At 33.6% G+C, this 16,639-nt stretch overlaps 1 protein-coding gene across 1 annotated transcript; it reads right to left on the bottom strand.

Moving 5' to 3' along the window:
- Positions 1-613: 613 nt before the first annotated feature.
- On the bottom strand, positions 614-5,653 carry LOC134856951 (uncharacterized). Its single transcript, XM_063873246.1, has 2 exons — positions 5,487-5,653; positions 614-892 (listed from the first exon to the last, which is right to left on the bottom strand). Exons 1-2 carry the CDS (start codon positions 5,605-5,607, stop codon positions 645-647), a joined length of 369 nt encoding a protein of 122 aa, XP_063729316.1. The 5' UTR covers positions 5,608-5,653; the 3' UTR covers positions 614-644.
- Between the last annotated feature and the right edge of the window lie 10,986 nt (positions 5,654-16,639).

Here is a 16,639-nt window from a genome sequence, read left to right as displayed (position 1 = left end):
ATTTTTCATTTGCTCAAAGTTTTCTCTAAATTTGTTTTGGTCGTGTTACACTGCCATCTGAATTGAAAACTTTAAGTCAGAGACGTCCAAAAACGGACATAAATTGACAAATGGCAATCTCTCAAACTGGTTTCTCTTGAGATAAATGATTGATATATAGAAAAGTTAGACTACTTAAGAAAATACAAACATTAGAAACATTGTCTTTATTTAACATTAAAATTTAATTTCGAAAAAAAATCAATGCATCAGTTTGAAACTACTTTTCAAAATTCTTTGATCGAAACACTCTTAAATAGCAATCTTAGGTTAAAAAAACTTTTAAAAGTCCCATTTATTATGTTAAGGTTAACGCTGCTTGTCTACGAGAAAAGGCTCCAACATACGAGATGCTCAAATCTTTACTGATAGACATTTGTTTCGAAAATTTTTCTGCACTAAAACAACGAGCTCGGATTATGGAGGATGTCGCAACACAGACCAATCATTTAGAAGGAATCTAAACGGCTCCGCCAACGTTTCCATAAAAGTGATTTTTGATTTTTTTCAACCTCAAAGGTCTGTTTAATACTTTGTCAAAAACATTTTAATTGAGAATAAAGTTATTGGAGTAATTGCACAAGATCTCTATATTACAGTTCAGGTCACTCGAGGCACGTGAAAGCCAAATATGATACAAGAGCAGTTAAGCTTACAAAATAGAGATAGAGAAAAAGAAGATCCGATCCAGCAGCAACTGTGTGCCACTTATCGTGCACATAATCCATGTACTCTCGCTCTTTCAGAATATTCAGTCGTCGAGAAATCTCCCTCAAATAGTACTCCAATATGGAGCTGCGGATGTCCTCATAAGAGCCGGAATTGGAATGTCTTCCAACGGCCCTTGTTGCATCTAAAACAAAACGGGCCAAAAATTCAAGTAAAATTAGAAACTGAATAGTGAATACCCCTGCAAAGCACGCCAAAATTACAGTCTCAATATTTATATGAACCCGTCACGTTAAAGGAACAACCCTAAAAGTTTTGGCCAAAAGACTCCCAATTTTATCAAACGCGTGTTTAGCACCAATTTATAAAAAAAATTGAGGGTGCGGGCGACGGAGAAGGCTACTTGTTGTTTTGAAAAATTAACCAAAAATATCAAAAACTGAATTTCAACCAGTAGCGGATTTAGGGGGGCAGGGGGGGGGGCGGACGACTCCTTTCCCCCTCCTCAGGGAATCGACCCCGTGCCGACCCAAAGGGTCCCCCCTTTGTACTATTTTGAGATATCCATATTTGCTGACGAACCCTAAAAGTTTTCTAAAGGCGCCTTTGGCGCCAATCTATACTAATTTTGAGAGGGGAGCGCGCGCGGAAAAAAACGCGATTTTTTGGTCGAAATTTGTCAAAAAGTGCCTAAAAACGCCTTTTTTTAACGTTTTTTCAAAAATATGCCTGCGGCGCAGAAAATTTGGTAAAATATGTGTCTTTATAGTGGTTTGGGAGAGCTCAGAAAATCAATTTAGTCGACCAATTTTTTTTTTGAAAATCCCCACCCCCCTCGAGAAATTCCGGGTAAACAATTATGAACAACCTTTTATGTTTTTACGATAATGTAGTATTGAAGTACAACCAACCAATCACGACGTAAAAAGCAAAGAGTTCCTGAGATTGTGGAAGATCTCTACATGCTAAGACTTTCCTACTAGCTGGTCTTAGACGGGTTAAACCTAAGCCAGGTTGAAAAAACCTCAGCCGGATTGGTTAAAAATAAGCCGTGGAAAAACTCAAAAACTTTTGACCATCTTTCACTCCCACACACAGTGTGACCTTCTTTCAATTCAGTGACTTAATGAACACAATAAGTGTTTGCTCATAGCCAAAAATTTAAAAAAATAACCATTAACTTTCAGCTTAACATCCTTGGGCCATCTTTAATTGCCACAGAGTTTGACCTTCTTTCAAATCAGTTGCCTTTTGAATACGTGAAGTTCTAATTCAAGCTTTTTTTTACGAAATACGACCATTTAGTTTTGATTTTAACTGTCAAAAACTTTTATCCTCCTGATTTGATCTATAACCTTTTGAAGATCGACGTATGTACGCCACATTTTTTCAGACACAAACAAAAGCATAACAAAATATTTTGTATTCAAAAGATCGCAAAATTAGATTAAAAAATAAAATGAGATAAACCAAAATAAAAATTGATGTAATTAAAACTTACCTAACGACTATCAATTATAGTTGAAATTACTTGAAACGGCCGCAAAAGTTTTGCTATGCAGAAAAACTCCAGGCTTTGGAAAGTCAGCTATCAAAAAACGAGTAGAGAAATTGTAGTTCGACATTTTAAGTTTTCCCAAAAAAATTCAGTTACCGCCTATGTTAACAAGATCTGGCCAGGACTTGATTACTAAACCTCATGTTCCGAAAGCTTTTTATTATTCATTTCTCAAAAAAGACAAATCATTTTTGAAATTGTCACTTCCCTCTTGGAGCTTCCATGGATAATAACCGATTATAAAGGGTTTTCAAGGTCTGTCCACTTGCGATTAAATAAACAAAGAAAAAAAACTAGTTCTACTAAAATTAAATTTTTGTCTGTCTCGATTAAAGTTCTTTCTAGGCTAACATGCCAGAAAATTGATTGTTGAATAAGTAACGGAACACAACTTACAATGAGTAAACACAGCCAAAAATCTTTGAGCAGATATAATTTGAATAGAAAAAATATGATTTCATAATTTTTTAAACAGTTTTGAGTCCCATCTGAGACTAGAAAAAACTACACTTGCACTTTCAACTACACGGGAAGTTGCCTACATCACAAGTAAATGAAAAAAAGGTGATGTGGCAACTAAGCTGACAATCTTTGAGCAGACACCTGTTGAGCCGACAAAAAGACTATAAAGTCCACCTACCTGAAACTACAAAGAACAACACTTGCAATTACAAACAAAGTTACACACAGAACAAACAAGATGTGCAAAGCGGCAACTAAGCCGACAAAAATTTTGCCGAATAACGGAAGTCCAACAACCAAGTTTTTACCAATTTTTTTTTCATTTGGATGCTGAAAAAAATAAGGTCCGGCCGTGAGTCAAACACCAGAACTTAAGGTACAAAAGCGAAGTCGTTAGCTCTAGGCCAAGTGGGAGGGAACCTGGATGTTGTGAAGTTTCAATAAAAAAGCAAGTTGAAAAAGAAAACATAAAACGTGTAGACAAAGTTGTTTACTGGAAAACTGTATTGCTCCTGACTTCAATACACTTGCTCTCGCAAGTGTAATCCTGCCTGATCTAGTCGAAAAAGAATTTCTTCTCTCGAAACAACGCAGTATAAGCTCTTTATGCCTTCAAAGATTAGCTAAAACCGTTTTAATCGAAAAAGAATTAATAAAAAATGAAATTAAAAAATCAGACTTGGTGTCATGGCAAGTTACAAATTTTCAACGACAGTAAAAACAAATTCAAATCAAAACAAAATCCATGCCTAACAAAAAGTCCGGAAAAAAAAACCAATGGTTAACAAATTGGAAAAAACGGGAAAGTCACAGACGGAAATTAGGCCGAAAAACGCGAATCTGGAAAAAATTCAACATACTTTGTAGAAAAATATGTGAATAATCACTAACACCGGAATTGGGCTACACTTGAAGGTATTTTAATTTGAATTTTCAAGAAACTGAGTATGTGTGAATTTTAATGCAGTAGTTTTGTTCGAATTTTCATGAAATTGAGCATGTCTGAAATTGACCATGAAGATGAGCATGACCAAAATTTATGCCCAAAGTATTTTTGTGGAAAAGAGAAATCAGTTTAAATCAATATAATTGATTATAATGGATCATAATTTGTTTTACGCAGTAGCCTGGATTTTACAAATTTTTTCCGTCTAATTTCAAAACTTAAATAATGCAATTGTTAAATTGAGATTTACATTTGGCTTGTAAATTTTTAGTGAGAGTTTGGCGTGGCGGGTGTTTTTGACATTGTGGTATTTCTCACGGAAGGTTGCTGAAAGTGCGCTGGATTTAGTTTTGTTAGAATTGAGTAGAATTAACTAGGTTTAAAAATCCAGCAGGCTGTGAGAATTATTGAAAAAGCTGCAAATTTGGAAAAGTTTCAGACATTGTAATTCATTATAATCCATTATAATGGATTTTAAATAGACTATAATCAAAATTAATGGATTAAAATTTATTATACTCGATTGTGTGGTCTCAAAGTGTAACTATAATTGATTATAATGTCAAAATTTTTGACGACAAAAATCGATTATAATCGTTTATTATCCATGGAACCTCTTTGCGGTTTGTTTGAATTTTATGCTACGTAATTAGAGGGTTGAAAAGACCTTATTGCACCAAGAAGTTCAAAAAAATCGTTTCAGAGAGATATAAACCTGGATGAGTTCTTCCAAATATGCACGAACTGAAAGAGTGTTTCTTTAGAAATACGAGCATCTGATGCATGCAAGGAAAATCGGATGGCATAGCGACTCACTTCAGCATAAACGTTGGAAAATTTGGATAACGTGGTAAGTTTGCTGCCGTCTCAATAAGTTTTCGGCGTGGTCAACTCATATTCAAAATTGGGGTTATTCACACACACGCGCTAAAATTCGGAACTCCCAGGTGATCATGTCTGCGAGTTCAATTTATAAACATTGATGCATGTCCTTACTTTTCGGATTTCTCAAAGGAAATCAATTATTTTCTTTCATGTTACAATGAAGGTTATGAAAATTATGAAATCCTTGATGTGTCCCGTCTGCGAGTTTGATTAATAAACACTGATGCATAACTTAACTTTTGGAATTCTTTGAGGAAATCAAGTATTGTCTTTTTTTTTAAATGAATTAATGACGTTGAATGATTTTAGAGACCAATTTAATGTCTTTCTCAAAGCAAAAACGGCTCTTTTTCCTTCACCCCACCAAAATTCCCCGCGCCACCACTTCACCTAAACATTAATCAATTTTATAGGGGTAAAGAGGGGTTTTAATTGATTATGGGGTAACGAGGCAAAATACATGAAAATCAAATATGTTTGTCACAGCCTAATTAGTCCGCATGTCAGTTTTTGCAACAATCGGACAGTGTGAACAAAAAAATACTTATAAAAACTCCCAGGTGCGGCATAAGGAAAAAAATTGCAAAGATTTCCACGGCGTGCTTTTAGCAGATGCCAATTAGCGGATGGAGCAACTAGTGACATTAACTCCTACAAAAAATCTGCCCAAAAACCTTTGCCTTTCGCAGCAAAAAAAACAAGTATTAGGAAAACATGTTTTTGACAGGTCAGAAAAGGATAAACTGGCCAGTTTTTCTATCATATCCAGCCACATCCTCCTTGTAAATTCTAGATCTGGAGAGCATGGTTCGAGGAGAACATTTGCTTTCTCCCTTTATAGAAAGACCACTAAGCCCATAAAATAAGGGAAGATGCTGACCGTATAGTTGCAACACCCACCCAAGTGGTCTAACTGAAGACACTTACCCTTCTGATAATTAGCACCTGATCCACCACCGCTTTCATCCTCATGTTCATCCACTGATCGCTGTTGGCCTCTTGAGATGTAATAAGCAACATTGAACTCGTTGAATTTTTTGTCGCCCATTGCTTCAAACCAATTCGATTTGCCCTCGAAGTTGTTCCTGTTGAGATTTTCAGTGATGAGCATCATATGAATAAAAAACTTGTTGATTCAAGTTTTCGGATCTACTTTACGCCGCATGATATCTACTAAAGAATATCCGCTTCTTAAAAAACAGTAAATTGGTAATGAAGCTTTTTACTGAGAATTCTAATTTTGCTCCATTCTGATTTTTCGCAAATTCGACCAACTTAATCTGCACAACAATATCCCCCTTCTCGAAGTATATCCCAGTTTTCCATTAAGAGAAAAATGTTGGAAAAACGCATGATCGATGTAATATATCTTGTTACACAATTTTAGTCAGGCATTTTTTCACAACTGAAAAATTAGACAAAATTAGGTTGAGGTTATTTTTCGGCCACGGACTGAGACTTATTGTTCCGACTTTTGATACGAAAGTAACGGAATATTTGTGCTCGGGGTGGGTTTTTTTTTCTTCAGACAAATTTCTACTTTTTAACTAGCCATTTTTGACGGAATTTTTTTTATATCATTCAAAAGGTATTGTTGTCTTGAGCTTAAATTTGAAAAGATATTTCACCTGTGATCGTTCTTCGTAAAGTTATGAGGGTTTAAAGATTGCCATTTCGGCCATTTTGACCAATTTGGGACAATTAACGCGCGGTATAATTCGCGCTATTAACGCGTAAGCGAAGATTTAATCCGTCTTGTAAATCGCTCCAAATTAGTTGAACGAAGCTTATTTGCCATAATTGATTTGTTACAAGGAACGAAATCTCTCTTTTTATACTTTATATGGCCTGTGAGGGGATGATTTTCATAAAAAACTTTCAAATTTTAGAAAAAAAAATTTCATTGTATTTTAAGTCATTTAATTTTTTTATGTTATTACTGCTGCTCCATAAACCTTAAAAGGCAATCGGAACATTCAGGGCTTCGCCCTGATACGAACAGTCTTGTTTTGTATTCGGATGTATATTTACACGCAATAAAATGTACTACAGATGGATATCGCAAGAATTTGAATAATGCATCATGATGAAAACCTTTCAGTCTTTTTTTGCCATGCAATGAAAATTGTCAGAAATGTTTCTACCGCCGACAAAGAGCACAACAATTTTTTCATTGTTTTGCAAATTTCAATCAGCGATTGAAGACTTTGCGTTGACTGACAAATGTTTGTTTCATTTTTTTGCGCAAAAAATTTTCAAGGATTTCTGAACTGACAAATATTTAAGTGGTATTTAAGTGGCAAGGCGAGCGGCCAAATTATGTTTGAATTGAAAATTATTTAAGTAACTTTGATTGAAGTTGGGGATTTTAAAAAAAAATAAGTAGTTCGAATCTGGACAAAAATAGATGTCATATGATAGAATGCTCGAATTCTTGTAATATTTTCTTAGTTTACATGAATCTGCCTGAATCTGAAATTGAATCAGCTCCAAGCTGAAATAAGTTGCGCTGACGCGTTGAACCTAATAGAAAAATCCATGAAAATTGCGCATTAATTGGTCCTGTAATGCTGCAATTTTCCATAACATTACAAAAAATTTTGATGTTGAAAGAATCTAATTGGGGTATCAAGTTAGTCTGAAAAAAAAACATATAAATTTCGTTACTTTCTGAGACAATCTATAAGAGAGATTGCTTGGAAGTCATTTTCAGCAATTAAGTTCAACGTGCATAGCCCGTGGTTGATGTTTCGTCAAAAATGAGCGCTGTAAATGTGCAGAAACTGTTACCTCCACCTAGGAGTTAAGAATCTTAGGAGTTTACAATTAGGGCAAACTTTGGACCTAATTCATCACAGAATCAACGCTGGAACAGAGCGTAAGCTTTTTAGCGATTAACTGTTCGGTGAAATACCTCATTCGATAGTATCCTTCTCTGAGAATGCCATTTAGCTATATTTTTTGTCTTATAACTTGCTTTTCTGTCCAGTAAGCACTATATTAAAAATGGAAATTGATGCTTTTTGAAAACAAATTAAAGTATGCTAAACACAGTTAGGCAGCAATTACGCAGCAAAAATAAACATATCATAAATTAGACTTTGTTTTTCAATCAGAGTTGAAACAAGACTTCTTAAAAAACAGTAAATTGGTAATGAAGCTTTTTACTGAGAATTCTAATTTTGCTGCATTCTGATTTTTCGCAAATTCGACCAACTTAATCTGCACAACAATATCCCCCTTCTCGAAGTATATCCCAGTTTTCTATTAAGAGAAAAATGTTGGAAAAACGCATGATCGATGTGATATATCTTGTTACACAATTTTAGTCAGGCATTTTTTCACAACTGAAAAATTAGACAAAATTAGGTTGAGGTTGTTTTTCGGCCACGGACTGAGACGTATTGTTCCGACTTTTGATACGAAAGTAACGGAATATTTGTGCTCGGGGTGGGTTTTTTTTTCTTCAGACAAATTTCGACTTTTTAACTAGCCATTTTTGACGGAATTTTTTTAATATCATTCAAAAGGTATTGTTGTCTTGAGCTTAAATTTGAAAAAATATTTCATCTGTGATCATTCTTCGTAAAGTTATGAGGGTTTAAAGATTGCCATTTTGGCCATTTTGACCAATTTGGGACAATTAACGCGCGGTATAACTCGCGCTATTAACGCGTAAGCGGAGATTTAATCCGTCTTATAAATCGTTCCAAATTAGTTGAACGAAGCTTATTTGCCATAATTGATTTGTTACAAGGAACGAAATCTTTTTTTTTGTACTTTATATGGCGTGTGACTAGGGGATGATTTTCATAAAAAACTTTCAAATTTTAGAAAAAAAATTTTCATTTTATTTTAAGTCATTTAATTTTTTTATGTTATTACTGCTGCTCCATAAACCTTAAAAGGCAGTCGGAACATTCAGGGCTTCGCCCTGATACGAACAGTCTTGTTTTGTATTCGGATGTATATTTACACGCAATAAAATGTACTACAGATGGATATCGCAAGAATTTGAATAATGCATCATGATGAAAACCTTTCAGTCTTTTTTTGCCATGCAATGAAAATTGGCAGAAATGTTTCTACCGCCGACAAAGAGCACAAAAATTTTTTCATTGTTTTGCAAATTTCAATCAGCGATTGAAGACTTTGCGTTGACTGACAAATGTTTGTTTCATTTTTTTGCGCAAAAAATTTTCAAGGATTTCTGAACTGACAAATATTTAAGTGGTATTTAAGTGGCAAGGCGAGCGGCCAAATTATGTTTGAATTGAAAATTATTTAAGTAACTTTGATTGAAGTTGGGGATTTTTCAAAAAAATAAGTAGTTCGAATCTGGACAAAAATAGATGTCATATGATAGAATGCTCGAATTCTTGTAATATTTTCTTAGTTTACATGAAATTGCAAAATCCCCAACTTCAATCAAAGTTACTTAAATAATTTTCAATTCAAACATAATTTGGCCGCTCTCGCCTTGCCACTTAAATACCACTTAAATATTTGTCAGTTCAGAAATCCTTGAAATGTTTTTGCGCAAAAAAATAAAACTAACATTTGTCAGTCAACGCAAAGTCTTCAATCGCTGATTGAAATTTGCAAAACAATGAAAAAATTGTTGTGCTCTTTGTCGGCGGTAGAAACATTTCTGACAATTTTCATTGCATGGCAAAAAAAGACTGAAAGGTTTTCATCATGATGCATTATTCAAATTCTTGCGATATCCATCTGTAGTACATTTTATTGCGTGTAAATATACATCCGAATACAAAACAAGACTGCTCGTATCAGGGCGAAGCCCTGAATGTTCCGACTGCCTTTTAAGGTTTATGGAGCAGCATTAATAATATAAAAAAATTAAATGACATAAAACAAAATGATTTCGGATGTATATTTACACGCAATAAAATGTACTACAGATGGATATCGCAAGAATTTGAATAATGCATCATGATGAAAACCTTTCAGTCTTTTTTGCCATGCAATGAAAATTATCAGAAATGTTTCTACCGCCGACAAAGAGCACAACAATTTTTTCATTGTTTTGCAAATTTCAATCAGCGATTGAAGACTTTGCGTTGACTGACAAATGTTTGTTTCATTTTTTTGCGCAAAAAATTTTCAAGGATTTCTGAACTGACAAATATTTAAGTAGTATTTAAGTGGCAAGGCGAGCGGCCAAATTATGTTTGAATTGAAATTTATTTAAGTAACTTTGATTGAAGTTGGGGATTTTTCAAAAAAATAAGTAGTTCGAATCTGGACAAAAATAGATGTCATATGATAGAATGCTCGAATTCTTGTAATATTTTCTTAGTTTACATGAATCTGCCTGAATCTGAAAATGAATCAGCTCCAAGCTGAAATAAGTTGCGCTGACGCGTTGAACCTAATAGAAAAATCCATGAAAATTGCGCATTAATTGGTCCTGTAATGCTGCAATTTTCCATAACATTACAAAAAAATTTTGATGTTGAAAGAATCTAATTGGGGTATCAAGTTAGTCTGAAAAAAAAAACATATAAATTTCGTTACTTTCTGAGACAATCTATAAAAGAGATTGCTTGGAAGTCATTTTCAGCAATTAAATTCAACGTGCATAGCCCGTGGTTGATGTTTCGTCAAAAATAAGCGCTGTAAATGTGCAGAAACTGTTACCTCCACCTAAGAGTTAAGAATCTTAGGAGTTTACAATTAGGGCAAACTTTGGACCTAATTCATCACAGAATCAACGCTGGAACAGAGCGTAAGCTTTTTAGCGATTAACTGTTCGGTGAAATACCTCATTCGATAGTATCCATCTTTGAGAATGCCATTTAGTTATATTTTTTGTCTTATAACTTGCTTTTCTGTCCAGTAAGCACTATAATAAAAATGGAAATTGATGCTTTTTGAAAACAAATTAAAGTATGCTAAACACAGTTAGGTAGCAATTACGCAGCAAAAAAACACAGATCATAAATTAGACTTTGTTTTTCAATCAGAGTTGAAACAAGACTTCTTAAAAAACAGTAAATTGGTAATGAAGCTTTTTACTGAGAATTCTAATTTTGCTGCTTTCTGATTTTTCGCAAATTCGACCAACTTAATCTGCACAACAATATCCCCCTTCTCGAAGTATATCCCAGTTTTCTATTAAGAGAAAAATGTTGGAAAAACGCATGATCGATGTAATATATCTTGTTACACAATTTTAGTCAGGCATTTTTTCACAACTGAAAAATTAGACAAAATTAGGTTGAGGTTATTTTTCGGCCACGGACTGAGACTTATTGTTCCGACTTTCGATACGAAAGTAACGGAATATTTGTGCTCGGGGTGGGTTTTTTTTTCTTCAGACAAATTTCGACTTTTTAACTAGCCATTTTTGACGGAATTTTTTTATATCATTCAAAAGGTATTGTTGTCTTGAGCTTAAATTTGAAAAAATATTTCACCTGTGATCATTCTTCGTAAAGTTATGAGGGTTTAAAGATTGCCATTTTGGCCATTTTGACCAATTTGGGACAATTAACGCGCGGTATAATTCGCGCTATTAACGCGTAAGCGGAGATTTATTCCGTCTTATAAATCGTTCCAAATTAGTTGAACGAAGCTTATTTGCCATAATTGAAGCTTGTTACAAGGAACGAAATCTCTCTTTTTGTACTTTATATGGCGTGTGAGGGGATGATTTTCATAAAAGACTTTCAAATTTTAGAAAAAAAAATTCATTTTAATTTTTGTCATTTAATTTTTTTATGTTATTACTGCTGCTCCATAAACCTTAAAAGGCAGTCGGAACATTCAGGGCTTCGCCCTGATACGAGCAGTCTTGTTTTGTATTCGGATGTATATTTACACGCAATAAAATGTACTACAGATGGATATCGCAAGAATTTGAATAATGCATCATGATGAAAACCTTTCAGTCTTTTTTTGCCATGCAATGAAAATTGTCAGAAATGTTTCTACCGCCGACAAAGAGCACAACAATTTTTTCATTGTTTTGCAAATTTGAATCAGCGATTGAAGACTTTGCGTTGACTGACAAATGTTTGTTTCATTTTTTTGCGCAAAAAATTTTCAAGGATTTCTGAACTGACAAATATTTAAGTGGTATTTAAGTGGCAAGGCGAGCGGCCAAATTATGTTTTAATTGAAAATTTTTTAAGTAACTTTGATTAAAGTTGGGGATTTTTCAAAAAAATAAGTAGTTCGAATCTGGACAAAAATAGATGTCATATGATAGAATGCTCGAATTCTTGTAATATTTTCTTAGTTTACATGAATCTGCCTGAATCTGAAATTGAATCAGCTCCAAGCTGAAATAAGTTGCGCTGACGCGTTGAACCTAATAGAAAAATCCATGAAAATTGCGCATTAATTGGTCCTGTAAAGCTGCAATTTTCCATAACATTACAAAAAAATTTTGATGTTGAAAGAATCTAATTGGGGTATCAAGTTAGTCTGAAAAAAAAACATATAAATTTCATTACTTTCTGAGACAATCTATAAAAGAGATTGCTTGGAAGTCATTTTTCAGCAATTAAATTCAACGTGCATAGCCCGTGGTTGATGTTTCGTCAAAAATGAGCGCTGTAAATGTGCAGAAACTGTTACCTCCACCTAGGAGTTAAGAATCTTAGGAGTTTACAATTAGGGCAAACTTTGGACCTAATTCATCACAGAATCAACGCTGGAACAGAGCGTAAGCTTTTTAGCGATTAACTGTTCGGTGAAATATCTCATTCGATAGTATCCTTCTCTGAGAATGCCATTTAGTTATATTTTTTGTCTTATAACTTGCTTTTCTGTCCAGTAAGCACTATATTAAAAATGGAAATTGGTGCTTTTTGAAAACAAATTAAAGTATGCTAAACACAGTTAGGCAGCAATTACGCAGCAAAAATACACATATCATAAATTAGACTTTGTTTTTCAATCAGAGTTGAAACAAGACTTCTTAAAAAACAGTAAATTGGTAATGAAGCTTTTTACTGAGAATTCTAATTTTGCTGCATTCTGATTTTTCGCAAATTCGACCAACTTATTCTGCACAACAATATCCCCCTTCTCGAAGTATATCCCAGTTTTCTATTAAGAGAAAAATGTTGGAAAAACGCAAGATCGATGTAATATATCTTGTTACACAATTTTAGTCAGGCATTTTTTCACAACTGAAAAATTAGACAAAATTAGGTTGAGGTTATTTTTCGGCCACGGACTGAGATACGAAATTAACGGAATATTTGTGCTCGGGGTGGGTTTTTTTTTCTTCAGACAAATTTCGACTTTTTAACTAGCCATTTTTGACGGAATTTTTTTAATATCATTCAAAAGGTATTGTTGTCTTGAGCTTAAATTTGAAAAAATATTTCATCTGTGATCATTCTTCGTAAAGTTATGAGGGTTTAAAGATTGCCATTTTGGCCATTTTGACCAATTTGGGACAATTAACGCGCGGTATAACTCGCGCTATTAACGCGTAAGCGGAGATTTAATCCGTCTTATAAATCGTTCCAAATTAGTTGAACGAAGCTTATTTGCCATAATTGATTTGTTACAAGGAACGAAATCTCTCTTTTTGTACTTTATATGGCGTGTGAGGCGATGATTTTCATTAAAAATTTTCAAATTTTAGAAAAAAAATTTTCATTTTTTTTTGTCATTTAATTTTTTTATGTTATTACTGCTGCTCCATAAACCTTAAAAGGCAGTCGGAACATTCAGGGCTTCGCCCTGATACGAGCAGTCTTGCTTTGTATTCGGATGTATATTTACACGCAATAAAATGTACTACAGATGGATATCGCAAGAATTTGAATAATGCATCATGATGAAAACCTTTCAGTCTTTTTTTGCCATGCAATGAAAATTGTCAGAAATGTTTCTACCGCCGACAAAGAGCACAACAATTTTTTCATTGTTTTGCAAATTTTAATCAGCGATTGAAGACTTTGCGTTGACTGACAAATGTTTGTTTCATTTTTTTGCGCAAAAAAAAACTTCAAGGATTTCTGAACTGACAAATATTTAAGTGGTATTTAAGTGGCAAGGCGAGCGGCCAAATTATGTTTGAATTGAAAATTATTCAAGTAACTTTGATTGAATTTGGGGATTTTTCAAAAGATAAGTAGTTCGAATTTGGACAAAAATAGATGTCATATGATAGAATGCTCTGAATGTTCCGACTGCCTTTTAAGGTTTATGGAGCAGTAATAACATTAAAAAATTCAATGAAACAAAAAAAATGAATTTTTTTTTCTAAAATTTGAAATTTTTTATGAAAATCATCCCCCCACACGCCATATAAAGTACAAAAGGATAAATTTCGCTCCTTGTAACAAATCAATTATGGCGAAAAAGCTTCTTTCAACCAATTTGGAACGATTTCTAAGACGGGTTAACTCTCCGCTTACACGTTAATAGCGCGAAATATGCGAAATATATCGTGCGTTAATTGTCCCAAATTGGCCAAAATGGCAATTTTTAAACCCCCGTAACTTTACGAATAATGATCACAGGGAAATATTTTTTCAAATTTGAGCTCAGGACATCAATAATTTTCGAATGATAAAATTCCGTCAAAAATTGCTAAATTAAAAGTCGAAATTTGTCTGAAGAAAAAAAAAACCCACCCCGAGCACAAATATTCCGCTACTTTCGTATCGATACTCGGAACATTAAGAAACCAAACGTGTTGACAAAAAAGCAAGACTGCTCGTATCAGGGCGAAGCCTTGAATGTTCCGACTGCCTTTTAAGATTTATGGAGCAGTAATAACATTAAAAAATTAAATGTAAAAAAAAATAAAATGAAATGTTTTTTTTTGGCTAAAGTTTGAAACTTTTTATGAAAATTATCCCCCCACAAGCCATATAAAGTACAAAAGAACAGATTTCGCTGCTAGCTAGTAACAATCAATTATGGCAAATAAGCTTCTTCCAACCAATTCGGAACGATTTCTAGAACGGATTAAATCTCCGCTTACGCGTTAATTGGGTGCGTACCCACGGAGCCGCATTCCCGGATAGCCAAAAAAAAAAAATACCTCCGAAAAAAATAAAGACCCAAAAAATTGCCATTTGCAAATTTAAAAGAAAACAAGACTGCTCGTATCAGGGCGAAGCCCTGAATGTTCCGATTGCCCTTTAAGGTTTATGGAGCAGTCATAAATAACCTTAAAAAATTCAATGAAATAAAACAAAATGAAAAAAAATTTTTTCTAAAATTTGAAATTTTTTATGAAAATCATCCCCTCACTCGCCATATAAAGTACAAAAGGATAGATTTCGCGCCTTGTAACAAATCAATTATGGCAATTAAATTTCTTTCAACCAATTTGGAACGAATTCTAAGACGGATTAAATCTCCGCTTACGCATTATTAGCGCGAGATATAGACCTTTGAAAAATTTATATAAAAGATATTGTTTTCTTGAGCTAAAATTTAAAAAATTCTGAGTTGATCAATCCAATTTTTTTTTTCGGAAAAAAATGGGTGTTTATAGATAGCCAATTGAACCAGTTTGACCGATTTGGTAGATTTAAGGCACGATACATTTTGTGATATTAACGCGTCAGCGGAGATTAAATCCGTCTTGAAAATTGTTCAAAAATGAAATGAGGCAAGCTATTTGGCCGGTAAAAAACTTCTCGATACGTAAAATGTATTAATTTGCACTTTAAATTGCGTATGAGATATGTTTTCAAAAATAGCGTGTGGGATATGCTATCAAAAAAAAAATTTTTAAATGCTGATTTAAAAATTTTTTCTTCTAAAAAACCCATTTTCTTAAAGGAAACACTACTCCATCGACCTTAAAAAACCGTTTGAAAATTCAGGGCTTTGCCCTACTTTGAGCAGTCCTATTGTTCCAACCATTCGAAAATAGTAAAATAGTGAGGAACTTTGTAATCGGGTGTGATTTAATTTTTGTTTTGTTTTTGTTTTCAACAAAAAGTCAGGTTCCGCAAATAATCATCGGTATCATTCAAGTAATATATCATTTTAAAACTCTTCCAGTTTAGATTTGAATGACCTACAAAAATGAACTTTTTTTTCAGTTTCGACAAAAAACTGACATGAAATTTTTGATTTTTGGTCTATTCTTGAGCTAAAAAGATTTGTCAAAATCAAGCTGGAAGACTTACAATAGCTTATTTTAGCTTAACTTAAGCCGTGAGAGCTTTTTTACTCCAGTAAAGTTAGCTTCTGAAAACGATTGCGCCATTTCGAGAATCAAAAACTGCAAAAAAAAAACATTTCGTAAATTTTTTATCTGATTTTTTTTCGTTTTACTAGTCATTTTTCTACAGAAACTGTTTTCACTGTTTTCCAATTGGCCTATTTGACTATGACTGTCGAATAAACTTTTTTTCGTTCAGATCATACCATGACACCACACAGAAAAAAAACGATATTAAATTGAAAAAAAAAATCGTATTTTTTTTTTTTAAAACTAGGGTCTGTACTATTTTCACAGCGACCGGCTATTCTTGTTTAATGTTGCATAGGTTCGTTTTTTATCTCACTTCCAATTGGTCAATTATTGTGTTTGTCTATTTTTTGACGAGTATGTAATATTCTACATTCTAACTGCACTCCTTATACAACGCATTTAGATAAAATTCCTGCTAAGCGAGTTGTATAATAACTACTATATGTGACTTAGAAATCGTCTTTTGAGATCCAAAGAAGCAATGCAATAATTAATTTGCACAATAGCCATCCTAGATCATCTGGGGTTTTTGTTCCGACTTTCGATACGAAAGTAACGGAATATTTGTGCTCGGGGTGGGTTTTTTTTTCTTCAGACAAATTTCGACTTTTTAACTAACCATTTTTGACGGAATTTTTTTATATCATTCGAAAGGTATTGTTGTCCTGAGCTCAAATTTGAAAAGATATTTCACCTGTGATCATTTTTCGTAAAGTTACGGGGGTTTAAAGATTGCAATTTTGGCCAATTTGGGACAATTAACGCGCGATATTTCGCGCTATTAACGCGTAAGCGGAGAGTTAATCCGTCTTAGAAATCGTTCCAAAAGGGTTAAAAGAAGCTGATTTGCCATAATTAGTTTGTTACAAGGAGC

The sequence above is a fragment of the Symsagittifera roscoffensis genome, chromosome 1 (assembly GCF_963678635.1).
Source record: "Symsagittifera roscoffensis chromosome 1, txSymRosc1.1, whole genome shotgun sequence".
Classification (NCBI taxonomy): domain Eukaryota; kingdom Metazoa; phylum Xenacoelomorpha; order Acoela; family Convolutidae; genus Symsagittifera; species Symsagittifera roscoffensis.
Note: the sequence above shows the minus strand (reverse complement) of the source record. Positions and strands in the feature narration are given on the sequence as shown.